Here is a 26,409-nt window from a genome sequence, read left to right as displayed (position 1 = left end):
CCAAAAAAAAAAAAAAAAAAGTCAAATTAAGAAAACAGAACTCTGGTGCCAAAGGTGATGCAACCATCTTTAAAATATTACTTAGATGGAATGATCCTTCTCTACACAAGATATGTAACTATATATCCACATTTGAGGAGCCCCTAAACCAACAGAGCCTGATATTAGTTTCACCAGTGCACAAGATTATCCACAAGTGATTAGAGAAAAATTACAGATCACATTTAAGACCTCAGGGGGAAACCCTCTTGCTACACAAAGCAGTGCCTTCCACCACCCCAATCATTGCCATGTGTGACAAACATCCATACACAGAGATGAGTTTGAGCTATAAACATGAACACACAAAACACAGGAAGACCCATAAAAGAGAGACAGTTCTCTGAACAAAAGTAAAAATAGGGGGACTGGTGAGGAAAGTGAGTAAATGGGGTAATGAAAAAATTGAAAGAGAAGAAAATGTGGGTTTGATAGGAAAGAGTTGATCCAGTGAGCAACTACAACTATTGACAAATTCTTGCACACCCCACTTATGCTGCTGCTGTTCTTTAAACTGACAGAATGTTTGAGCTTCTTCATAGAAAGGAGATCAAAGGCATCTCCAAGGTCCTAGGGTCTCCAAGGCTGGAAATACATCTTTCAAGAACAGGGGCACCTGAGCGATGGGGCTATAGAGGATCATCCTCTCAACACTTCCAATATGGCTTTGCTAAATATTCAGATCTAAATAATATTTTGCTAAGCACTACAAAAATAATAATAATATTTAACATATGAGGTGGATTGAAATGACCATTTTAAAACTCTAGCCCACAGGAATACTCATGCAAGCTGCCTACAAGAAACCCACTTTAACCAGGCATGGTGGCACATGCATATAATCCCAGTTACTCAGGAGGCTAATTCAGGAGAATCACAAATTCAAGGCCAGCCTTGGCAATTTAGTGAGACCCTGTCTCAATAATAAAAATAAAAGAGGGCTAGACAAATTGCTCAGGGGTAGAGCTCTCCTGAGTTCAATCCCTAGTACTACCACCAAAATAAAAATAAATAAATAAAAACTTACCTCATCAATGAGACTGAAAATAAAATGATAGAAAAAAAAACATACCATACACCATATAAATGGAAAACAAAAGCAAGCAGGAGTAGCTATACTGATATCAGATAAACTTCAAAAACTGTAAAAAAGCTGGGAATAGTGGCACGTGCCTATGGTCTAAGTTACTCAAGAAACTGAAGCAGGAGGGTCACGTGAGCCCATATCAAGGCCAGCCTGTGCAACATAACAAGATCCTGCCTCAAAAAAAGAAAAACCATAAAGAGACAAGCATACTAAAGCAATCAATTCAACAGGAGGAAATAACTACTGTAAGTATTAAGCACCAAGTTATATAAAGCAAGCATTATTAGATCTAAAAGGAGAAAGATAATCTAATAATAGTTGTGGACTTTGATGCCACAACTTCAACACTTTCATCGAAGGACTGATCATCCAGACCAAATAAAAAATCACCAAAGAAACATTAAAATTAAACCATGCTATAGACCAAATGGTCTATAGCATGTACATAACATTTCATCCAATAACTGCAGAATTCTTCTCATCAGTACAAAAAAAAAAAAAACATGCTCCAAGATATACCATATATTAAGCCAAAAAACAAGTCTCAGCAAATAAAAAAAAAAAAAAACTGGAAACATAGGATGCTATGGTTTAGATGAGAGTCCCCCAAGGTCTATGTGCTAAAGATTTAGCCCTATTGGGAGGTGGTAGAACCTAAGAGGAGGTCTTAGGAAATCTTCTGGTCACATGGGGCATGCCCTTGATGGAGATATTGGGAACCTGGCTCCTCCTTGTCCTCTCTTTCATTCTGGCTGTGAGGTGAATAGGCTTCCTCTACTATGTGCTCCCATCAGCATGTACTGCCTCACCGTAGGCTCAGAAGCAACAGGGCCAACTAAACCTATAAAACTACAAACCAAAATAAAACTTTCCTCTTTTTAAGTTGATGTCTCAGGAATTTTATTACAGTAATACAAAACTAACCCATGGCATATATCTTCTCTGACCAAAATAGAATAAAACTAGAAATCAACAAGAAGAACTTTAGGAATTACACAAATTCATGGAAAATTATAATATTATCTTGAAGGGCCAATGGGTCAATGAAGAAAGTAAAAAGATAATTTTTAAAATTTATTAAGTAAATGAAAATGAAAACAACATACTAAAACCTATGGGAGGGACTAAAGTTGTAGCTTAGGACTGGAGCTGTAGTTCAGTGGTAGATCACTTACCTTGCATGTGTGAGGCACTGGGTTCAAAACTCAGCACCACATAAATATAAATAAATATTTTTAAAAAACTATGGAATACAGCAAAATAACTAAAAGGGAAGTTCACAGCTATCAGGGCCTACATCATAGAAACAGAATGATTTCAGCTGGGTGTGGCAGCACATGCCATAACCCAAATAACTTAGGAGGCTGAGGCAGGGGGATTGCAAGTTCAAGGCCAGACTTGGCAATTTAGCAAGACCCTGTCTCAAAATAAAATTAAAAATGGCTGGGATGAAGCTCAGGGGTATAGCACCCCTGGATTAAATTCCCCAGTAACAATAAAAACAAACAAAAACAGAATGATTTCAAATAAACAACCTAATGACACAACTCAAGGAACTAGAGAAACAATGACAAACCAAACCTAAAGCTAGTTGAATGAAAAAATAAAGATCAGAACAGAAATAAAGTAAATAGAGACTTATAAACAATAGAACATATAATGAAACAAGGGTGTTGTTGTTGTTGTTGTTTAATTTATTTTTGCCACACTGGAGACTGAACCCAAGGCCTTGCACATGCTATGTGAGTGCGCTACCATTCAGCTACATCCCCAGACAAGAATTGACTTTTTGGAAAGATAAAATGTGCAAACCTTTAGCTAGACTATCCAACAAGAGTAGGGGTTGAGGGAAGACCCAAATACATAAAATCAGAGCTAAAAAAGGAGCCAGGTGCAGTGTTGCACAACTGCAATCCCAGCAGCTCAGAAGGCTGAGGCAGGGAGATCTCAAGTTCACAGCCAGCATTAGCAATTTATTAAGGCCCTAAGCAACTTAGCAAGACTCTGTCTCAAAATTAAAAAAAGGGCTGGGGATGTTGCTCAGTGGTTAAGTGCCCCTGGGCTCAATCCCTGGTTCAAAAAAAAAAAAAGAGAGAGAGAGAGATTACAACTGATACCAAAGAAATACAGAGGATCATTACGGATTATTATGAACAACTATAGGCCAACCTAGAAGAAACGGATAAATTTTCAGACAAATAGAACCTACCAAAATTGAACTATGAGGACATAGAAAACCTGAACAACAACAACAAAAAAGATTGAGTCAACAATAAAAGTCTCCTAAAGAAAAGCTGAATCGGTGGCATTGCTACTATATTTTGTAATACTTTTTTTCCCCAGTGCTAGGGATCAAACTCAAGGCTCACACATGCCAGGCAAGCATCCAACCACTAAGCTACTTCCCCAGCCCTGTGCCAAACTTTTAAAGAACTAATGTCAGTTATTTTCAAAGTATTCCAAAGTATTAAGAGGAAAATCCTTCCAAATTCACTCTATGAGGTCAACATTACCCTGATACCAAAACCAGACAAGAAACATGCCAAAAATGAACATAGATGCAGAAATTCTAACATATGAAATCCAACAGTACATAAAAAAAGATTATGCACCACAATCAAGTAAGATTTATTCCAGGGATGGAAAGATGATTTAATATAGATACATCAGTATACATGATAAATCACATTAACAGAATAAAGGATAAACCCCATATGATCATCTCAATGTAGAAAAATCATTCAATAAAATTCAACATTCCTTCATGATAAAAATCCTCAGAAAAGTAGATATAGAACACAATAAGGACCATAATTGACAATCCACAGCCTATATCATATTAAATAAGGAAATGCTAAAATTATTTCCTCTAAAGTCAGGAAAAAGAAAAGGATGTCCACTTTCACCACTCTTAATACAGTATTGGAAGTCTCAGCCACTGGAATAAGGCAAGAGAAAAAAGTAAAAGACATCAAAATAAGGAAAGAGGATGTCAAATTATTCTTGTTTGCTGATGACATGATTTTACATATAGGATACATATAAAGATATAAAGACAGGGATGCAAGGTTGGTTCAACACATGAAAATCAATAAACATAATACATCACATCAGTAGACTTAAAGACAAGAATCATAGTATTATCCCAATAGATGCTGAGACAGCATTTGACAAAATACAGCATCTCTTCATGTTCAAAACACTAGAAAAATTAGGTGTAGTAAGAACATACCTCAACGTTGTAAAAGCCCAAGGCTAACATCATTCTAAATGGAGAAAAATTGAAAAAATTGGAATAAGACAGGAATATCCCCTTTTACCATTTCTATTCAACAAAGTCCTTGAAACTCTAGCTAGAATAATCATGCATGAAAGAAATTAAAGGGATACAAATAGAAAAAGAATAATTCAAACTACCACTATTTGCTGATGACATGATTCTACATTTAGATGATCCAAAAAATTCTACCAGAAAACTTCAAGAACTAATAAATGAATTCAGCAGAGTAGCAGGATATAAAATAAAAACCCATAAATCAAATGCATTTCTATACACAAGCAATGAATTCACTGCAAGAGAAGTTAGGAAAACAACCCCATTCACAATAGTCTCCAAATAAATAAATCTCTTGGGAATCAATCTAATAAAAGAGGTGAAAGATCTCTACAATGAAAAGTACAGAACACTAAAGAAAGAAATTGAAAGACCACCTCAGAAGATGGAAAGATCTCCCATACTCTTGGATAGTCAGAATTAATATAATGGCCATACTACCAAAACTGTTATACAGATTTAATGCAATTCCTATAAAAATCTCAATGACATTCTTCATAGAACTAGAAAAAGCAATCATGAAATTCATTTGGAAAAATAAGAGACCCAGAATAGCCAAGGCCATCCTTAGCAAGAAGTGTAAAGCTGGAGGCATTCAAAATATTAAAACTTAAACTATCCTACAGAGCAATAGTAACAAAAACAGCAAGGTATTGGGACCAAAATAGACATGTAGACCAATGATACAAAATGGAAGACAGAGATAAACCCATAAATACAGTTGTCTCATACTAGAGAAAGGTACCAAAAACATACATTGGAGAAAAGACAGCCTATTCAACAAATAGTGCTGGGAAAACTGGAAATCCATATGTAGCAGAATAAATTCGAACCTCTATCACTCACCCTACACAAAAATCAACACAAAGTGCATCAAAGACTTAGATGCTGGAAGAGAGACCCTGTGCCTAATAGAAGAAAAAGTAGGCCCAAATCTTCATCATGTTGGCTAAGGAACTGACTTTCTAAACAAGACTCCTAAAGCACAAGAAGTAAATCAAGAATCAATAAATGGTATGGGTTCAAACTCAAAGCTTCTTCTCGGCAAAGGAAACAATAATGTGAGGAGACAGCCTACAGAATGGGAAAAAAACCTTTACCATACACACCTCGGAAACAGCACTAATCTCCAGGATAAAGAACTCAAAAAACTTAACACTAAAAAACAAATAACCCAAACAATAAATGGGCTAAGGGGGCTGGGGATTTGGCTCAAGCGGTAGCGCGCTTGCCTGGCATGCGTGCGGCCCGGGTTCGATCCTCAGCACCACATACAAACAAAGATGTTGTGTCTGACGAAAACTAAAAAAATAAATAAATATTAAAAAAAAAATAAATAAATAAATGGGCTAAGGAACTGAAAGACGCTTCTCAGAAGAAGACATACAATCAATCAACAAACAGATGAAAAAATGTTCAATATCTCCAACTATTAGAGAAATACAAATCAAAACTACTCTAAGATTTCATCTCATTCCAATCAGAATGGCAATTATCAAGAATACAAGCAATAACAAATGTTGGCAAGGATGTGAGGAAAAAGGTACACTCCTACATTGTTGGTGGGACTGCAAATTAGTGCGACCACTATGGAAAGGAGTGTGGAGACACCTCAGAAAACTTGGAATGGATCCACCATTTGACCCAGCTATCCCACTCCTCTGTTTGTACCCAAAGGACTTAAAATCACCATACTATAATGATGAAGCCACATCAATGTTTATAGCAGCTTAATTCACAATAGCTAAACTATGGAACCAACCTAGATGTCCTTCAACAGATAAACAGATAAAGAAAATGTGGTACATATACATAATGGAATATTACTCAGCCTTAAAGAAGAATGAAATTATGGCATTTGCAAGTAAATGGATGGAACTAGAGAATATCATGCATATTATTTCACTTATGAAATAAGCCAATCCCAAAACCCAAAAGCTGAATGTTTTCTCTGATAAGTGGATGCTGATCCCTAATGGGGCAGGGGGAGAGGAAAGAATGAAGGAACTTTGGTTTGTGTAGAGGAAAGTGAGGGGAGGGGTGGGGTTATGAGGACAGAAGGGACAGTAGAATGAGACAGACATTATTACCCTATAGACATGTATGATTACACTACTGGAGTGACTCTGAACCGTGTATAACCAGAAGAATGAAAAGTTGTGCTCCATTTGTGTACAATATGTCAAAATGAATTCTGTAAAATATATTAATTAATTAGTTTTTTTAAAAGGATATATAGAGAAGGATACAAGGATAAACTCAAAACTCCATCAAAAAACTTAGAACTGAAACAAATTCAGTAAGGCTGCAAAGTACAAAATCAATATGCAAAAATCAGTAACATTTTAATACACCAATAACAAAATAGCTGAGGTAAATGAAGAAAGCAATCTCACTTACAATAGCTACAAAAAAATAATAAAACAACTAGAGAATGATTTCTACAATAAAAATTACAAAACAATTATGAAAGAAAATGAAGAGGACTCCAAAAATGGAAAGATATCCCATATTCATGATTGAAGAATATTTTTTAAATGTTCTTACTACCCAAAGCGATTTATATGCAATTCCAATGCAACTCCAATCAATGCAACTCCATTCAGAATAAAAATGACCTTCACAGAACTAGAAAAAAAAAAATCATAAAATTAACATGGAACCACAAAAAAGTCCTGAATAGCCAAAGCAATCCTGATCAAAAAAGAACAAAGTTAAAGTCAATACAACACCTGACTTCAAAACACATTACAATATTCAAAACATATTACAATAACAATATTGTTATTACAATAACAAAGCTATAATAACAAAATCAGCTTGGTACTAGCTTAAAAACAGCTAAAAGTTCAAAGGTACAGAATGAAGAACCCAGAAATAAATCTACCTACTTACAGTCAACTGATTTTTGACAAAGGTAGTAAGAACATACATTGGAGAACACAAAATTACTTGACCTCTTTCTTTCACTATGTACAAAAATTAACTCAGAAATTAATCCAAAGACTTAAATGTAAGATTCATTCAAATTACTAGAAAGAAAGCATAGGGGAAATACTCCAGAACACTGATCTAAACAAAACTTTTTGCCAAAAAAGTACAGGCAACAAAAGCAAAAATTGACAAACAGAACTATATCAAATTAAAGAGGTTATTACACCAAAAGAATCAACAGCTTGAAAAGACAACCTACACAATGGAAAAAAATATTTGCCAACTATTCATCCACAAAGAGAGTATTTCCAGAAAATATAAGGAACTCAAACAACACAAAAGTAAAATAATAATATGAATAAAATTAAGAAGCAATAAATGGGATGGAGTCAAACTAAAAGGCTTCTTCTCAGCAAAAGAAACAATCAATGAGATGAAGAGAAAGCCTACAGTATGGGAGCAAATTTTTACCACATGCACATCAGATTGAGCACTAATCTCCAGGGTATATAGAACTCAAAAAACTTAGCACCAAACAAACAAACAACCCAATCAATAAATAGGTTAAGGAACTGAACATATGCTTCTCGGAAGAAGATATACAATCGATTAACAAATATATTGAAAAATGTTCAACATCTCTAGTAATTAGACAAATGCAAATCAAAACAACTCAAAGATTTCATCTCATTCCAGTCAGAATGGCAGTTATCAAAATACAAAAAACAATAAGTGTTGGCAAAGATGTGGGGGGGAAAGGCACATTCATACATTGCTGGTGGGACCGAAAATTGGAGCAACCAATCTGGAAAGTAGTATGGAGATTCCTTAAAAAACTTGGAACCACCTTTTGACCCAGCTATTCCATTCCTTGGTATATACCCAAAGGACTTAAAATCAGCATACTACAGTGATGTAGCCGCATCAATGTTTATAGCAGCACAATTCACAATAGCCAAACTGTGGAACAATCTAGATGCCCTTCAGTAGATGAATGGATTAAGAAACTATGAGATATATATACACACACACACACACACACACAATGGAATATTACTCAGCAATAAAAGAGAATAAAATTATGGCATTTGCAGGTAAAGGGATGGAGTTGGAGAATATCATGCTAAGTGAAGTAAGCCAATCCCAAAAAACAAATGCTGAATGTTTTCTCTGATAAGTGGATACTAATCTATAATGAGGGGGAGCAAGGATGGGATGAGTGAAGGAACTTTGGATTGGACAAAGGGGAGGGAGGAGAGAGGGAAGGGGCATGGGGATAGGAAAGATGTTGGAATGAGACAGACATCATTACCGTAAGTACATGTATGATTGCACGAAGGTATGATCCTACTTCGTGTACAACCAGAGAAGTGAAAATTTGTGCTCTTTGTGTACAATTAATCAAAGAGCATTCTGCTGTCATGTATAACTGATTAGAACAAATTTTAAAAATTAAAAAATAATAATAATATAATTTTAAATGGATGAAGCCAGGCAGGGAGTCCTGAACACCTGAAATCCCATCTACTCAGGGACACTGAGGCAAAAGAATCACAAGCCTAAGACCAGCCTTTAATTTAAATGCACAAATATTCTATCTCAAAATAAAACTAAAAAGGATAGGGTATGTAGCTCAGTGATTGAGCACCCTGGGTTCAATAAATAGCACCCCAGGTTCAATACCCAAAACTGAAGAAAAATAAAATTTTTAAAGAGGTAAATGACCCAAGTAGACCTGTCTAAAAAAAAAAAAGGAAATACAAGCTGTATGTGATGGTGCACAAATGTAATCCCAGCTATTCAGGAGGCTGAGGCAGGAGAATTGCTAGTTTGAGAACAGCCTTGGCAATTCAAAGAGACCCTGTCTCAAAATAAAAAACATAAAGGGGTATGGCTCAGTTGTAGAGCATCCCTGGGTTCATTCAGGTACTGAGAAGGAAAAAAAAATGCTAACAAGAATACAGAGAAAGGAGGGAAATTCTCATATGCTATTGATAGAAAAGTAAATTAGTATAGCCATTATAGAAAACAGTAAGCAGTTTCCTCAAAACTAGCAATAGAACTATCATATGATCCAGCAATCCCACTATTGGGCACTGGGTATACCAAAGAAAAAAAATGAAATCAGTATGTTGAACAGACATCTATCTGCACTCCCATGTTTATCGCAGCACTGTTCACAACAGCCAAGACAAGCTAGATGTCTATCAATGTCAGCAGGAGCACACACTGCAGAATTATATATAGAATAGAGCTGGGCATGATGGTGCACACCTATAATCCAAGTTACTCAAGAAGTTGAGGCAGGAATATTACAAATTCAAGACCAGGCTGGGAACATTAGCGAGACCCTGTTTCAAAATAAAATAAAAAGGGATGGGAGCATAAGTCAGTAATAGAGCACTTACCTACCTTGAGTGAGGTCCTGAGTTCAATGCCCAATAACCCCACCCCACCCCACCCAAAAAAAAAAAACTCTGTTCTTTTAAAAGACATGACAAGGGCTGGAGTTGTGGCTCAGTGGCAGAGTACTTGCCTAGCATGTGTGAGGCCCTGGTTTCGATTCTCAGCACCAAATATAAATAAATTAATTAATTAAATAAAGGTCCATCAACATCTAAAAAAAATATTAAATAAATAAATAAAAGTCAACAAAACTACTAGCACTTTATTTTTTAAATTTTTTATTATTATTATTATTAATTATTATTTTGGTACCAATGATTGAACCCAGGAGCACTTAACCACGGAGTCACATCCCCAGCTCTTTTTATGTTTTGAGACAGGGCCTCACTAAGTTGCTGAGGCTGGCCTTAAATTTGTGATCCTCCTACCTCAGCCTTCTGAGTTGCTGGGATTACAGGGTTGTGCTAGCCCTTCTTATTTGGTTTTGAGATAGGGAGAATTCAAGCTGCCCAGGCTGAATTCAAATTTGAAGTCCTCCTGCCTCAGCCTCTCTAGCAGCTGGGATACAAAGCACCAATCTCCACACCCAGTCAAAACTACTTCTCTTGAAAGAGCAAGAAAAAAATTCAGGAAAAGCACACTAAATGCTAATAGGCTTAGCACGAGAAGTTGGAGAAAGGTGAGTTGCTTGCTTTCATTTACACTGTGGTACTGTTTGAAACACAAAGCATAGTTGTTTTTCTTTTTGCTTGCTGGGGATGAACCTGGGGCCTCCAGCATGCTAAGCACGCACCCAACCACTGAGCTACAACCCCAGCTCACAGCATACATTAATTTAAAAATCACAAAATAGGTGTTATCAAAGGCATTCCTTTCCAATTCCTTGCTTCCTGCCTGGATCCCCACACCACCCCTTAGCCCAGTCCTCCACACCACACTCCTCCCCAACCCCACTTACAGATGCAGGCAGCCGCCAGCAGGCGGCCAGCGACATAGGGAGCACTGCAGCTGGGGAAGAGAGGTTGCACCATGTAGTTGGCAAAGGTGATGGCAATGATGGCCTGGCCGGTGGGCTCAATGATGAGCAGGGAGGTCCAGAGGCGGATGAAGGCAAGCAGTCCCCCAAAGGCTTCCAGAATGTAGGCGTAGCTGGCCCCAGATTTCTTAATGGTGGTGCCCAGTTCCGCATAACAAAGGGCCCCAAAGACAGAGAAGAGGCCCCCAACAGCCCAGATGACCAGGGAGAGGCCAAAGGAGGCACTGTACATGAGCACACCTTTGGGGGAGACAAAGATTCCCGAACCAATCATGTTCCCCACAATAAGGCAAACGCCATTAAGTAGTGAGATCTCCTTCTTCAGCTTTATCTGCTGGGCTCCTGGGCTGGCCCCATGGCCCAAAGGAGAATCATCAGCCTCTTGCTGGGAGGCCACTTCATATTTGATGCTGTCAACCATGGTGGAGGAGAGGAGAGCCTTCACCAGCTTCCTGGCATTGCCCTCTAAGGAAGAAAGATGAGAAATATGGTGTAATTGATAAATGTGTAGTTCCCCACCCCTTACCCTACAGGGGCCAGTATGGGCAGCCCACCCACCACTCAGAGACCTCTCTTTTGCTTCCCACCTTGAAAAAACCTCTTCTTCTGGCTGGCTCATCAAAATGACCCCAACTTGAATTTTTAAAAGGGAAAGCATCTGCCTCTTCATTATGATGATGCAGCCCAACTCATTTTCCAAATAGAAAACTAAATCCTGGTTTTGCCTGAGCCAGCTGTAACACAAGACTAGTAAGTATGAAGGCAGTTTGGCAGCTCCCAAGTATAACTATAGTGGATTGACCCTGAGTTTTCAGACGTATCCAAAAAGTCTATCTTCTCTCTAATTTCAGTCTCACCTATCACCTGTGCTGAGATGCAACCAACCCTGCAAGCAGCTACTCTGTGGGATCTCCTCACAATGCTGTTCTCTTCCCCAAAGACACTCACTCTAGCAAATCTAAAGGCTTCAGAGCTTTCCTGCTAGAAACTAACAGCCATCTCCCTGCTCAAGGAGCATCCATTAACAACCCTCAGCTGGTGAATTCATCCCTGCCCAAACCCAAGCCACCCCACCCATCCTGAAAGAAGACAGGCTTCTTTATGTTTTTCCTTTCCTAGATCCTTTTCCCAGTCTCTAGCATTCCAAGCCTCTCCTCATATTGGCATAGTTGTATCACTCAAAAATGTATGAATGAGAGATGGTGACCCAAATATACAGCAGAACCTAGAAATGAAAGGAGGAAGCTTCCCCTCTCTCTCCTACCCCTGGAGTTGCTGTTGGAGAGAGAGAGAGACCACTCAAAACCAAGGCAAGGAAACAGCTAAAACCAGGCAGCAGATGCAGGGAAACACAGAGCAGGAGACAGCTGAGAAGAAACTAGAAATAGCTAGTCAGGAAAATGAAGAGATACTAAGGCAAGAGGCACTGGGGAGAGGCAGGGATAGGATACTACAGAGCAGCCAGAGAAGCAGAGAGGAGTTAGCAGGGAAGTGCGACAAGAGGACAGGGTGAGACGCACACTCACTCCCCGGCCCTGGATACAAGCAGGTCCTCAGCAGTAGCCAGCAGCAGTCACTGAGAGAAACGCGCCCTCCCAGAAGGATGGTCCAATTGTTCCTCCTCTCAACCAGCACTAAAGGGAAGGCCAGGCAAATGCCTAAGGATTTAAGTGAAGTCAGGAAGGGGGGTGGGGCAAGGGAGCAAGCAAAGGAAGGGGTGAGGAAAAGGAAGAGGAGAGTTAAGCAACCGTCTGGGTCCAAGGTTCACAGGCCCTTTGCATCTGCAAAAGGGGCAGCAAGGAGTTCTGGACTCAGCACTTTCTGCGATAAGAAGGCACTCTCTCAGGAATCTCCTTTGTCAGCTCTGCTCCAGGACTGAGGGCCCAGAAGAAAGGACAGCCAGCTGTGTGCCTTTTCTGTCTAATGGGGAAGTTATGCCCCAACACGATAGCTGAAGACGGGGCGGTGGCACAGACCCCTCTCCGTCCTCTATGCCCCACCCTATCCTCACTTCTCCTCACCCCAAACAATTAAGAAAGGCAGGAAGGTTGCAGAGTGTGACACAAAGACTTGTTCACATGCTGAGAATTAGAGGAAGTATAAGAGCCATTCCTATACCCCATGATTGGGTGTCCTAAGAGGAGAACTCTACACACTTCCCCATGCAGAGACGGGTGGCTACTTGGGTCATTATCCAAAGTCTGAACCTCAAACTACTTTAAAGGAAAAAAAGTGAAGAAATGAGATCAAACCTCTAGCTACATCTCTCTCTCCATCCCATCATTCTTAGGAAAAAAAAAAATCAAGATCTCTAGAGTATCCATAACTCTTTGCATATACCTTCTCCAAATACAACATGGCTCCAATTTCTTAAAAATATGGAGAGGGCTAAGATTGTAGTTAAATGGTACAGTGCTTGCCTAGAAAAATAAATAAATAAATTGGAAATAAGATATCTGTGAGCTATCCTGGCCATACAGGCCCAGAACAAGCAGAAGTTGGCCAGTTTTTAGAAATCACACAGTTTAGTCTATCTCTATAGTCTACTTTAAATCTGATGTTCTGGACTATTATCAACAGAAATACACTCTATCCTTTCTGAATTCCAACTGTCGGTCCCTTCTTACATTCTTCCTAATCCATTTTTTGTTATTCTATAACAAGAGAACAGAGATCTAAATATCCCTGGGAAACTGATCTCTACTCTTCATGCTCCCATTCTAGCTCCTTAAACTTGCACCCCCAAATATGCTCCTGTAATAATTACAGAACTTATTGAGATTTAATCAGGCCAGACACACAGCTAAGCCCTTGAATGAGTTATCTCATTGAACCCTCCCTACAGCCTATGGGCAGGTATGTTCACTATGCCTTCTATGGGGGCAGGTATGTTCACTAGCAGGGTGCCAGTAAAAAGGGAGGCAGCTAAAACCCAGAGCACACATAACACTTGTAATCACAGAACTATGCTATCTCCACAACGTCCCACCCCTTCAACCTGCCCTAGTCTCTAAGGCTTCCTGTCAGACAGCAAATCACTTCAGGTGGCTCCCTAATGAATTATCTGGGGGATGATATGATTAGATTAAAAAGAAAGCCTCTGGCCTCCTCTGTCCACCTACTTCCTGGCTGCTCCCGGGGGAGAGGATAAGAAATAATTATAAGACCTGTTAGTGCTGGGGTTGTGGCTCAGCGGTAGAGCCAATCATGTGTGAGGCACTGGGTTCAATTCTCAACACCACATATAAATAAATGAATAAAATAAAGGTTCATCAATGTCTAAAAAAAGACCTGTTGGCAGCACTGAAATTATTAGGGTACCCATTTCTAGTGCAAACAGAAACACAAACCACTCCTGCCTTTTTAAGACCACATTCATTGGCACCAAGGGGTGAGCATGTGTCTCAATGTGACCTCAAGAAAAAAAAATGAAAGAGAGACAAAGGAAAGGAAAACAGTAAGGGAGCACAAGGAGAGAAGTGTACAAGAATGAGTTCATGACTGGTAATATCAGAAAAGTGAAGTCCTCTCAAGGAACTTGAGACAAATCCAACTACACTCTAGCAAACAGCATGCCCTAGTGGTCTCACCAGGAAATGTTGAGTGGAATCTCCTAGCCTCACCAACTGGTCAGGGGAGGCTGTCATTCATGGAGATATCCCTTCTTTTCTCATCTACAGCCTACCACCATAGACAAGAATGCAGCACCTCTGGCATCTCACTCCTCTCTGAGGACCTCAGTTTCAGGGTAATGATTCTATCTTCAGGCACTCTGGGCCAAGCAGCACCTCCAGGCTCTCCCAAAGAGGTTCTGCCACCCTGGCTTTACAAAAGCCTTATAAGATAACAGCACCCCTCATGACCTTTCTCTTTTTTTGGGTGTCATCTCTGAGGACCCTGTGAATATTACAGAACCACACACTCCTCTTATAGCTGTGGAAGAAGTGTCAGGCTCAAGGGTTCAGGAAAGCAGGACGCAGGGCCCCTAGCTAGCATGCGCCTGGCAGAGCAGCCAGTGGAGCCCGGTGCCCTGATCCCACCCCCCAAAACCAACACCAAAACACACTTCTCCGGGAACCAGCACACAGTTCTGGGTCATGGCTCCTCAGCCAAGTTCAGGGAGCTACTGTAAGAATATGCTATCTCTCCCAGATACCCCCATGGCCTGCCTTTCTGGCTCCAACTAGTCTGTGTTGCCTCCCCTAACAACAGAAACCAAACAGACACATGCTGGTATGGCTGGATTCCCCATCACTCCAAGCTACATGCTCAGCCCCTCCCTCTCCAGTTCTCCATTTGTTTTTCTATACTCCACTGTAGCTGCGATCTTCCTTCGTGTGTGTTTGGGGGAGGGGGGATGTGAAACAAGAAAACAAATTGTTTAGTCCTATGACCAGAGTTCCCATTAACAAGGGCTGAAGTCTCTGGGCCAGAGACTGCCTAGTGAGGCCAGGGCTGGGATCAGGAACTAAGACTTGAATCTCCCTCCGGTTGATTTTCAGGACGCACTCCATCCTCTCCTTCTCTTCCGCTCTCGCCCATTGTCCCTCTCCCACCTCTTACCTGTCTCTTGACCTTTGGGAAAGTGCAGGGAGGAGGGGCTACCAGCAAGCCCTGGGAAGGGGGCCAGGGAAGGTGATAGTTAGGGGTAACAGGGGTATGGCTCGTGCTGCAGCAGCTGTTGACTCTGAGGAGCAGAAAAGGCAGAGGGTGACGGGGACCGAAATGGAAAAACAGGAAAACGCGTGTGCGACTCTGGCCGGCAGCGGGGAGGGGCTACGGGGAGGGGCTACGGGGAAGGGCTGGAGCTCGGATTGCCTGGACCAACCCAGAGATTCTTGCCCGCTCGGCCTCCAGGCACCTTCTCCACTGTCTCAGCTCCACCTCCTCTCCACACCAACCCCTGATCTTCCTTGTTGTCTTAAGTTTACTAAGCACTTTAGTTTTCCTTGCAATTTACACTGCCCTCCAGAGGATCCTTACAATTCCCCACCTCCCCTCTTCCCCTCATTCCTTTTCTTACTCCCTCTCCCACTCACAGACTGTGTTTAGTCCTACAGGGGCATAGGATCCTATGGTTAGGGCAATGGAACTCTGCCATCCCATCTCAAGAGTTTCCAAGCCATTTCAGCACCTAAAGCAAGTCAAAGAAGATAATATACACCAAAGAGGGCCCCCAAGGGTGCAGCCAAGCATACATCAAGACATCAAACAAGCCCACTCATTGCCCAGTTCCCCAAATGGTTCAGGTAATGTTCAAGTGTGAGTCTGCGTTGCCAGGTAAGAGCCAACAATGCTGTGGCACCCTGGGCAGATTCCTGAGTTGCTGCAAACTACTATTTAAATATATGGAAGCTGGGCATGATGGCCCATACCTGTAATCCCACAGACTGAGGCAGGAGGATCACAAGTTCAGGGCCAACTTCAGCAATTTAGCTAGACCCTCAGCAATTAGCATGACTCTATCTCAAAATTGAAAAAAAGAAAAAAGAAAGAGAAAGAAAGAAAAAGGACTGAGTATGTAACTCAATTGTAGAGTACCACTTGAGTTCAATCCTCAGTACCAAAAATACATAAATATCTGTTATGCTTACTGAGATAAAGGAAATACAGTTTTCTCAAAATAAAAACTGCATAAGCATATTTCTTTACATTCAAAATTAGAGGTTATTATATAAATTCATCACATGCAATTTTCTGAGGCAGACCACTTCTTGGTAAGCATATTAAACCACTTTAAAGGTAGACAATAGCATTAATCCCTGTCCTGGGGAGGGACGCGTCACAGTGCACCATGCATTTTCAGAATTCCAGTTGTGACTGTTGCCTTAGGTAATTGATAGCTCCCAGATCTCCAGGCTACACCCTGCAACTTGCACTTGCTTGTTGCAAATTACTCCACAGACAGGTGGTCTAGGTAAGGAGTCCTCCAGGACTCTGTCTGGGCCACTGGATGGAAGCCAACTTATATTTCACAAAGAGACACAGAAATCAGAGTTCACTGGCACCAAATATCTGAATTATTCCAATGATAATTTATTGCCTTTTTAGACCTGGGCTGCTTCCCAGATGGCCTGCCCCTTAAACTTACCCTGGGTTCAGGTTCAAGCTATGAGGGAAGTCCTAGGAAGAGGAGCAAAAAGCCATCCCTGTTAGCACGGCCCCAGTTCTCTCCCTCATTGCACTCCAGCCACTTTGTCTCCCTGCTGTAGCCACACAATAAGCATGCTCCCACTTCAGTTTTTTCAATGCTTTTTCTTTCACCTATCCTCCTTGCCTGGAACTTTCTTCCCTGTGATATTTTCCATTCCTGGTGTTGTAATCACCACCACCACTAGAAGGTAAGCATCTCAAGAGCTTTGTTCACTGTATCCTCAAGTGCAAGGCTTGCAGTCATTCATTGCAAGGGTGAAGAAATGAATGAACACCGCTGTTACTCTGATCTCCCATCTGGCTGGGCTCCTGGGCAGGCTCTTGAGTCTGCCCTCCAGACTTACGCTACTCCTCTGGCTCCTTAGAGCAAGGAGTCTTCAGTGGTACTTCTTATTTTTGGTAGAAATGGGTAAAAGGAAGAAGAGTATGGTTTTCAGTTTTATTGGAAGGTTTAGAATGGTTTAAAAATTGACTTTGTTTCACTAATGGGAAAAAATAAAACATAAAGGCCCTCATCTAATGTTCTTTCCTGATTCCGGAAGTTCTTAGTTCCTCTAACCCACACAGCTCAGGTGACCTGTCTGCAGGGAGAAGGTGGCCAAAGCGAGGTGCCACGACAGGGTCAAAGGGCAGAGAAGATAGAGGCAGACAAGCACTCAGGTTCACGCAAAATCCGAAGGGGTTCAAGAAGAGAGGAAGCGCTAATCTAAAACGTGAGCTCTTCTGCTACCCTCCACCCCGCCCCACCCCCGCAGCTCTGCCCTCCCCCCGCAAACCTGTCTGTCGCCCCTTTCCAGCTCTCCTCCGTCTCCGCCCCCGCTAGGCCCGCTGGCGCTCACCTTTGCCCCGTTCTCCCACATTCCCTCCCTACCCTTGCTTTCTGGTTTCCTGTCTGAGGTCCTAAGATCTCGCTTTCTCAAAACCAGACCCAGCCATCACCCGCCCTCAAAGCCCCTAGGAAGAGCTGGGTTGCCCTTCATAAAGGGTCTGACCTCGGGCGACGACCCAGGATCTTTCCTGGGGAGCCAGGACCCCACCAAGTGTCCCTTCCAATCCCTGCACCAAGCGTCCCTTCCATTCCCTGCACCGGGTAAAGCATTCCACCCCCTGCCTTTCCCCTGGATCTAGGAAGCAGGCTGTGGTGAACGAGAGTGAAGGTGAAGCAGACCAGGTATCACCCAAAAGACCCTTGCTATAATCAAGCTTCTCATAAGAAAGATTTTTACGAAGAGTGTCAACAGGATTTCACAGGAGTTTTGCAGAAAGCTCATCATGGTTTGAAGCTTCCTCTTTCTTATAAATGCCGGGTTTGCAGAGAAAACATGTGAAACATCTGTCTAGCCTAAGAATATGGGACAAAGACTATTAAGTTCCCTCCCACTCAGGCTGGGGATGTGGCTCAAGCGGTAGCGCTGGCCTGGCATGCATGCAGCCCGGTTCCATCCTCACCACCACATACAAACAAAGATGTTCTGTCCGCCGAAAACTAAAAAATAAATATTTAAAAAAAAAAAAAATTCTCTCTCTCTTAAAAAAAAAAAAAGTTCCCACCCACTGACATGTAACAACCCCACTGAGTATAAAATTTAAAGAATTTCCAGTCAAGGTTCAGAGAATTTCAGACATGGGCCACACTCTGGCCCAGCCCCATACTCTGGACCAGCCGGCTGCAGCCAATAAACCTGCCTCCTAAAAATTCCTTGGGTGTCCTGTCTCTTCTGTCCTATATCATTTGGTGATCTGGATGGGATGGAAGAGGCGAAGACATCTTTTCTGCCTCTCTTGTATCCGGTTCTGGCTTCCCCTGGATGTTGGAGGACAATGCTTCTCCTTGATGCACCACAGGCAACTCTTTGCTCGTGGGCAAGGTGACTCACCCAGCACCCCTGAGCTACTGCCCCCAAAGCACAATAGAACCCACAGAGATGCAGGAACCAGGAATAGGGAACCTGGAACACTGCTAGACTGAACAGATAGGAAGAAGGTCCTTTAGTGGATCCCACCTGACTTCCCCTTAGAGGCCTCAGCATATGGAAAATAGCCTTGATTTACTTCTGTAACCTCCAAAGGAGTTGGAGCCAAAAAGGACCCAGGAGTCACCCAAGTAGTCTCTGTTTGGGGTCAACAAGCAGAAAGGAAACCCTGGCTCCTTCTGTGGTTTTGGAATTTGGGGGATTTGAGCAGTATAGAAATTTTGCTCTTATCATATCTATGTGAAAGTATGTAAAAATGTGTGAATGAGATGGACAGCAGAATTGTTCAGACCTGACCCAAGGGCCCGAGCAAGTGTGGAGTCCCAATCTGCAGTTCCATGGTAGCTCATACAGTCTGAGGTGGAATTCTACCAACCAACATCTAGCTGGAAGCTCCGGGTCAGGGGTTGATACCAACCCACAAGGCTAAGAGAACCCTAAGTCTCTGAGAGGGGAACGGCCAGAGATATACGAAGTAAGTCTTGTCCTAAGTGTGCAACACTATGCAGGGTAGAACATGGGGGGCATGCAGAGTAAATTAAATCTTTTGAAATGTATATTAGAAAACTTTAAGAAAGGTGTTTAATGGTTACTCTGGTTTGAAACTCACTCCACAAAGGTTATATACTCTCTGCAAATTAGAATGGCCAGGCTTTGATGTGGGATGACCACCAGAAAAAAGTGTCACTGATGATGTCCTTTCTATTAAAAAAAAAAAAAACCTGGACACCCAGACCATTCCCTTATATTGATTGCTGGCAAGAAATAGTATAGAAACAGCCCGTTGGTTGAGAGCCTATCTGGAAGAACAGTCCAAGTTGACATTAGTTCAGACTATAGTAGCCTCTAAGACCCAACAAAAGGGAACTAAACAGACAAAAACCTGACAAATAAAATACAGAAAGGAAACCAGTTTTCTCCATAAGCCAGAAGAGAGGCCATCACCTTATATGCCATTCTACCCGACTTTGCCAAGACCACTGAGGCAACAGGCTGTCCCCTCAGCCCCCTCAGCCTCAGAGGCAACAGATGGTGGCCCCTCAGCACCAGCCACTCTTTCCTCCTTGATGCCTCGGTGCCAGAGGCTTCTCCAGAGCCAAAGACTCCTCCATCCCACCCCACCCCCACAGAGACCAAGGCAGGATACTTGTCCTAAGACCAGAACCACAACCCAGATGAGAGTTCTCCAGATGCCCCTATGAGAGACTAAAGGGGGCATAGTTGTCTGTATTGACCAGGAGGGAAACATCCAAGGGGAACAATGCAGTTTTGAGTGCCAGCCTTTCACCACCACCTATCTCTTAAATTGGAAAAATCATACTCCCTCCTACACAGAGAAGTCCTGGGCCATGATGATCTAATGCAGTCCATTATCCAGACCCACCAGCCCTCCTTGGTTGACAGAGGAATGCAAACAGGTGACCTGAGAGCTTTAAAATTGCTAGAGGATCATGCTCCTGACACACAAGGCAACATCCAAGCCTATGCCCAGGCCTGGTTCTCTGACACAGACCTAGGAGGGGCCCCAACAAAGAGGAGGACCTCCTAAAGATAAAGAGCTATCCAGAGGCCCTCATAGGCAGCCCCTATAAGGGGGTGGGGGGGGAGAGGCTAAACATGAACAAGATATCAGAAGTACTCCAAAAGCTTGATGAAAGTCCCAGCCAGATCTATGAACAACTATGTGAGACCTTCCAACTCTTCACTCCCTTTGATTCTGAGGCACCAGACAACCAGCAGGTAAAACAAGCCCAGAGAGACATTCACCAAAACTTTGCTGGACTTTGCTTTAAAAAATGCCAGTAAGGGCTAGGGATATATCTCAGTTGGTAGAGTGCTTGCCTCACATGCACAAGGCCTTGGTACAATCCCCAACACCAAAAAAAAAAAAAATGTCAGGGAGTTGATTAAAGTGGCCACCACAGTTTTCATCAACCAAGACCCAGAGACTCAACAAGAAGCAGATCAAAAGATGAAGAAAGAGGGCTGGCTTGTGGCTCAGTGGTAGAACACGTGCCTTGAATGTGTGAGGCACTAGGTTTGACCCTCAGCATCACATAAAAATAAATAAAGGTATTGTGTCCATCTACAAGTAAAAAAATATTTTTTAAAAAAATGAATAAAGAGATGGTTCTCCTTGCGGCTTCCCTCATATCTTGTCTCTTATCCAGAGACAAGGCTGAAACTACGCCTATGTACCTACTGCTATCTGGAGGGCCACTGGAAGAAAGAATGCCCCCAACTGAAGGCCAATTGACCTAGACCAGAGAGCCACAGGGCTTCAGAAACTCACCAACCACCTTCAGGATGGCACTAGCTTCTGATTTGAAAGCCTTTCCTGCAAAACAACATGAATATTGGCCTCTGATGTAGATACACATTGCTCCAATATGTAGATGATCTGTTGCTGGCTGAACAACCTAAGAAGACTACATAAAGGGGACACAACTGCTTGTCACTCTCCTATGTAAAACTGGCTACGAAGTCTCAAAGAAAGAAAGCCCACATCTATCAAGAAAAAGTCAACTACTTCGGTTTTTATGTAACTCAGAGACAATGGCAACTGGGCCCTGATAGAAAACAGTCTGCTCAATTCCTGTTCCTTCTACCAGCCATAAGATCTGAGTTCCTGAGTGCTGCCAAATTCTGCAAAATATGGATCCCTAACTTTTCAGTTTAGTGGCCCTCTATAAGGCCAAAAAGAGGGGAAAACAAGATCCTCTGATGTGGGGACCAACACAACAAAAGGCCTCTGAAGCCTTTAAGCAGGCACTCACTAGTGCACTTGGACTAGGACTCTCTGATCTCACAAAATCTTTCTTTCCGTATGTCCATGAACTATCTGGAAGAGCTATAGGGGTCCTGACTCAAATGCTGGGGACCTGACACCATTCAGTGGCCTATCTTTCTAAATAGCTGGACTCTATGGTTCAAGGCTGGCCACCTTGTTTACAGGCCCTTGCAGCCACAGCCCTTCTGGTGTTGGAAGATAATAAACCGGCTATGGGACAAAATTTGTTGTCAAAGTTCCTCATTCAGTTTTGACATTATTTGAATATAAAGGACAATATTGGCTGAGTAATGAGAGGATGGTCAGGTACCAGGGCACATTATATAAATATCTACATGTCCACATTGAAGTTGTCCAGACTCTAAACCCAGCAAGTCTGCTGCCTACTGGGACTGGGCAACCTGATCATAACTGCATTAAGGTAAAAGATGTTCTCCAGTAGACCAGCCAGACCAGCCCCTCAAGGACCCTGACATGGAATACTTCCCCGATAAAAAGTTTCATAAACAACAGAATATGTCTTGTAGTGGTCACTCTGGACTCTATCATTCAGGCAAAGCCTCTGCCTCAGGGAACTTCAGCACAAAAGGCAAAACTTAACACTCTGACCCAAGCATTTCAATTGGCAACTGGGGTCTGGACAAAAGCCCCAAACCCTGGCAACCCCCACCTCCACCCCAGAGACACTCAGATGAGACTCAGAAGGGACTCTGGACTGGGAAGCCCCATTGAAGGAGGTAGAGGAGAGGAGGCAATGCCTGCTTGGATCTGGGGGAGGGGTCTCCCAAAAATGTTCTCTTCCACCTCTGGTTCCCAACTCCTAACCCCTTGTGGGGAAGCTGTTGCATCAGCTTCAAGACTCCAAATTGAAGAAAGTGGTCTCCACCAGGCGGAAAGGTGCTGGGCCATAGCTGCCACCAGGAGGCAGCATATAACCAAAAATGTTCCATAGCCAGGGTGCCTGGGAGGCTAGAGTTGCCAAAGTACCTTTGGTGTGAACAACCCTAGCTGCAGCATGTACCTAAAAAAAGCAGGAGTTGCTGAGCTAGTTCAAGAAATGGGAATCCGGGTATGGTGGCACACACCTGTAATCCCAGTGGCTCGGAAAGCTGAGTCAGGAAGATCACAAGTTCCAAGTCCTCAGCAAATCAGTGAGACCTTGTCTCCAAAAAAAAAAGGGCAAAAGGGCTGGGGATGTGGCTCTTGGGTTAAGTGCTCTTGGGTTCAATCCCCAGTACAAAAAAAAAAAGATAAAAAAGGAATCTGGAAATGCCTCACATGGTTTAAGGCTAAAAGATGATTTGTAAATAGTACTTTTGCACAATCCAGCTTTAGCATTTTTTAATATAATTTTTTAAATTGATTGATTGATTGGTACTGGAGATTGAACTCAGGGGCACGCAACCACTGAACCACATCCTCAGCTCTATTTTGTATTTTATTTCGAGACAGGGTTCTCAATGAGTTGCTAAGTACCTCGCCATTGCTGAGGCTGGCTCGCAATCCTCCTGTCTCAGCCTCCTGAGCCACTCATGTCAGTTATACATGACAACAGAATGAATTTCGGTTCATTGTGCACAAATGGAGCACAGCTTTTCATTTCTCTGGTAGTATACAATGTAGTTGCACCATATATACAATCTTACATGTACCTAGGGTAATGATGTCCATCTCATTCCACCATCTTTCCTACGCTCATGTGCTCCCCCGCTCCCCCCCCACTTTGCCCAAAGATCCTCCATTCTCTCCCCCAGACCCCCATTATGGATCAGCTTCCACTTATCAATAACATTCAGCATTTGTTTTTTGGGGATTGGCTTAATTCACTTAACGGGCTAATCTCCAACTCCATATACCTGCAAATGCCATAATTTTATTCTCTTTTATTGCTGAGTAATATTCCATTGTGTATATATACCACAGTTTCTTTATCCATGCATCTGTTGAAGGGCACCTAGATTGGTTCCATAGTTTAGCTATTGTGAATTGAGCTGCTATAAACATTGATGTGGCTGCATCACTATAGTATGCTGATTTTAAGTTCTTTGGATATAGAGCAAGGAGAGGGATAGCTGGGTCAAATGGTGGTTTAACATTTCTTCTTTTATGTTGTTTGCAGAACTGGGAATTAAAACCAGGGGCACTCTACCACTGAGTTCACATCCCTACCCATTTTTTTTTCTTTTTTTTTTTGGTACCTGGGATTGAACCCAGGAGTGCTTAACCACTAAACAACATCCCCGGCCCTTTTTAAATTTTTATTTTGATAGGGGCTGGCTAAGTCCTTAGGGCCTTGCTAAATTGATGAGGTTGATCTTTAACTTAGAATCCTCCTGCCTCACCTTCCGGAGTTGCTAGAATTACAGATTGCACCACCATGCCCAGCATCCCTACACCTTTTTACTTTTATTTTTTATTTTAAGACAGGGTCTCACTAAGTTGCTGAGGCCTGCCTGGAATTTGTGATCCTCCTGCCTCAGCCTCCCAAATAGCTGTGATTACAGGCATGTGCCACCATATCTGCCAGGCTTGGCCTTTCTAAAAGGGACTTCCCAGTTGTCAGGAAGAAGAGAATGTAGCTGAAGGTCATAAATGACTCCTCTTGAAGTTAGGTCTTTTATTATAGACTGTGTGTGTGTGTGTTTTACTGGGCATTGAATACAGGGTCTCCTGCATGCAATATTTAGCCAGTACTGATTTATTTATTTATTTATTGGTACTGGGGATTGAACCCAGGGGCAATTAACCACTGAGCCACATCCTTTTTTTTTTTTTTTTTTGTATTTTATTTAGAGACCCTGAGTTGCTTAGAGTCTCACTAAGTTGTTGAGTTGCTGAGGCTGGCTTTGAACTTATGATCCTCGTGCCTCAACCTCCCAAGCCATTGGGATACAGGTGTGCATCACCACACCCGGCTAGCCAATACTGATTTGACAGCTCTGGAAAAGAAGAGAAATATGTTACAATAAATTATGTAAGTAATAAGGAAATACTATGCAAAGCATTGTATTGTAAGGATGTGTTGTTTAAAGCCTTCAGTTCCCACATTTTTTGCACAAGATGACAGTGATTTGATCTTTGAGCTGTCCTAAAAAGGAAAATACTGAAAGAATTCCCAGTTTCCCCTTCTCTCCACAACTTCTTCAATCTTAGAATTCTGTCATACACATGCAAAAATATTGTTGCACAATAAGGTGGAATTGGCTACCAAAGTCAGCTCACTTATTTATGTTCCTTCTCAGTATCATTATAACTCATCGCAACTGTTAAAAAAGCACCTAATTTGTCAGGTGCAGAGGCACACACTTGTAATCCCAGCGACTCAGCAGACTGAAGTAGGATTGCAAGCTTGAGGCCAGCCTCAGCAACTTAGTGAAGCTCTGAACAACCTACTGAAACCATTTCAAAAATAAAAACGGGCTAGTTCGGGGGGTGAGGGGACTACAAGTAACTGTATACAACTCTACAGGGATATCTGAATAAATATATTAGACACAAATACAAGTGGATTACAAAAATGCTAAAGCCAAATATGAGGCATGATGTCTTTGAAAAGCAAAGGAATTTAAGAGAGGAAAAACATAAAGCTCAGACTCCGGGTGCTTCACATCACTCTTAACTCCAGTCTTTGTCAGATGAAGTACAGAGGATAAAGGATATCCAGTTTGGGATGACAAAGCTGCTTTCCTGTGGTTTATGAGGCTGATGAAGTCACTGAAGAGTGCTGTCCAGGTGCCAGACCTCCTCCCAGTCAATAGCATTCCATGAGGTCCCGAGAATGCTGATGATGTTAACTGTCAGTGCTCCATGTTCTCTGTCTCTCTCCCAAAATCCTAACCCATGTTTCCTGCCATTTTCAACCAGTGGATTGTCCCCCTACCACATCATACTAACCACGTCAAAGGCTAAAGTTGTCTTCCTTCTAAATATCCTCCTTCCCAGATTTTCTAGTTCTGCTCAAACTTCCCATTCTTACCCCCATTCCTACCCTCCAGCTCTTGCTCTTTGACTTCCACAGCTATTGAATGACTGCACAGGTCCACTTTTGCATGTAACATTCAAATCATACACATTATTGTTCATCTGAACATTTGTGCCCTTTCCAATGATTTTGCAAATTAATGGTGTCCTCCTCATATATGCACTACTAAAAAATAATATTGTTGGTTCAATTCCTATATATAGTATAGATAGCAATATGAGTCCATCATCTTTCTTATGAATCCTAAACACTGACTCTTAGGTTATTCTTCAAGCCTTTGGCTTCTACTTGATTCCCTCAACTGTGAGATTCCAGTGCTCTCCTCAGGACCAGTCAAAGGCTCAAAAAGCCAAGTAAGGGAACAGTGTCACTCAGTCTTTATTCTGTCACTAATTGTAAAACAAACAATAAATCCACAGCCATTTTTCTTTCTTTCTTTCTTTTTTGGTAGGGCTGGCTCTCACTCTACCATTGAGCTACATCCCCAGTCCAATAGTCACATTTTGGTTCAATTTACTGATCCCTGAAAACTGTAAAATCTGTACAATAACTGTTTCCTGGACTATCTTAACTACTTTACAGTTTTATTATGAAATCATTTATATATATATATATATATATATATATATATATATATATATATATTTTTTTTTTNTATATATATATATATTTGG

General features: G+C 41.8%; 1 protein-coding gene across 5 annotated transcripts in view; it reads right to left on the bottom strand.

The window, feature by feature from the left end:
• Slc7a7 (solute carrier family 7 member 7) overlaps positions 1–26,409 on the bottom strand; it is a 62,071-nt gene that overhangs the window by 32,767 nt on the left and 2,895 nt on the right. The window contains exons 1-2 of one of the 5 annotated variants that reach the window (XM_015492891.2): positions 15,400–15,605; positions 10,759–11,301 (exon numbers count right to left, since the gene is read on the bottom strand). In XM_015492891.2, coding sequence (XP_015348377.1) covers positions 10,759–11,257 — 499 coding nt within the window. In that variant the 5' untranslated portion in view covers positions 11,258–11,301; positions 15,400–15,605. Of the gene's footprint in view, positions 1–10,758; positions 11,302–12,356; positions 12,493–15,399; positions 15,606–26,409 lie in introns of those variants that run through there. The other 4 variants (XM_048798836.1, XM_048798835.1, XM_048798837.1 and 1 more) reach the window with 4 other exon arrangements.

This window comes from Marmota marmota, unplaced genomic scaffold (genome assembly GCF_001458135.2).
Source record: "Marmota marmota marmota unplaced genomic scaffold, marMar, whole genome shotgun sequence".
Lineage (NCBI taxonomy): Eukaryota > Metazoa > Chordata > Mammalia > Rodentia > Sciuridae > Marmota > Marmota marmota.
This window is presented reverse-complemented; position numbering and strand designations above follow the sequence as displayed.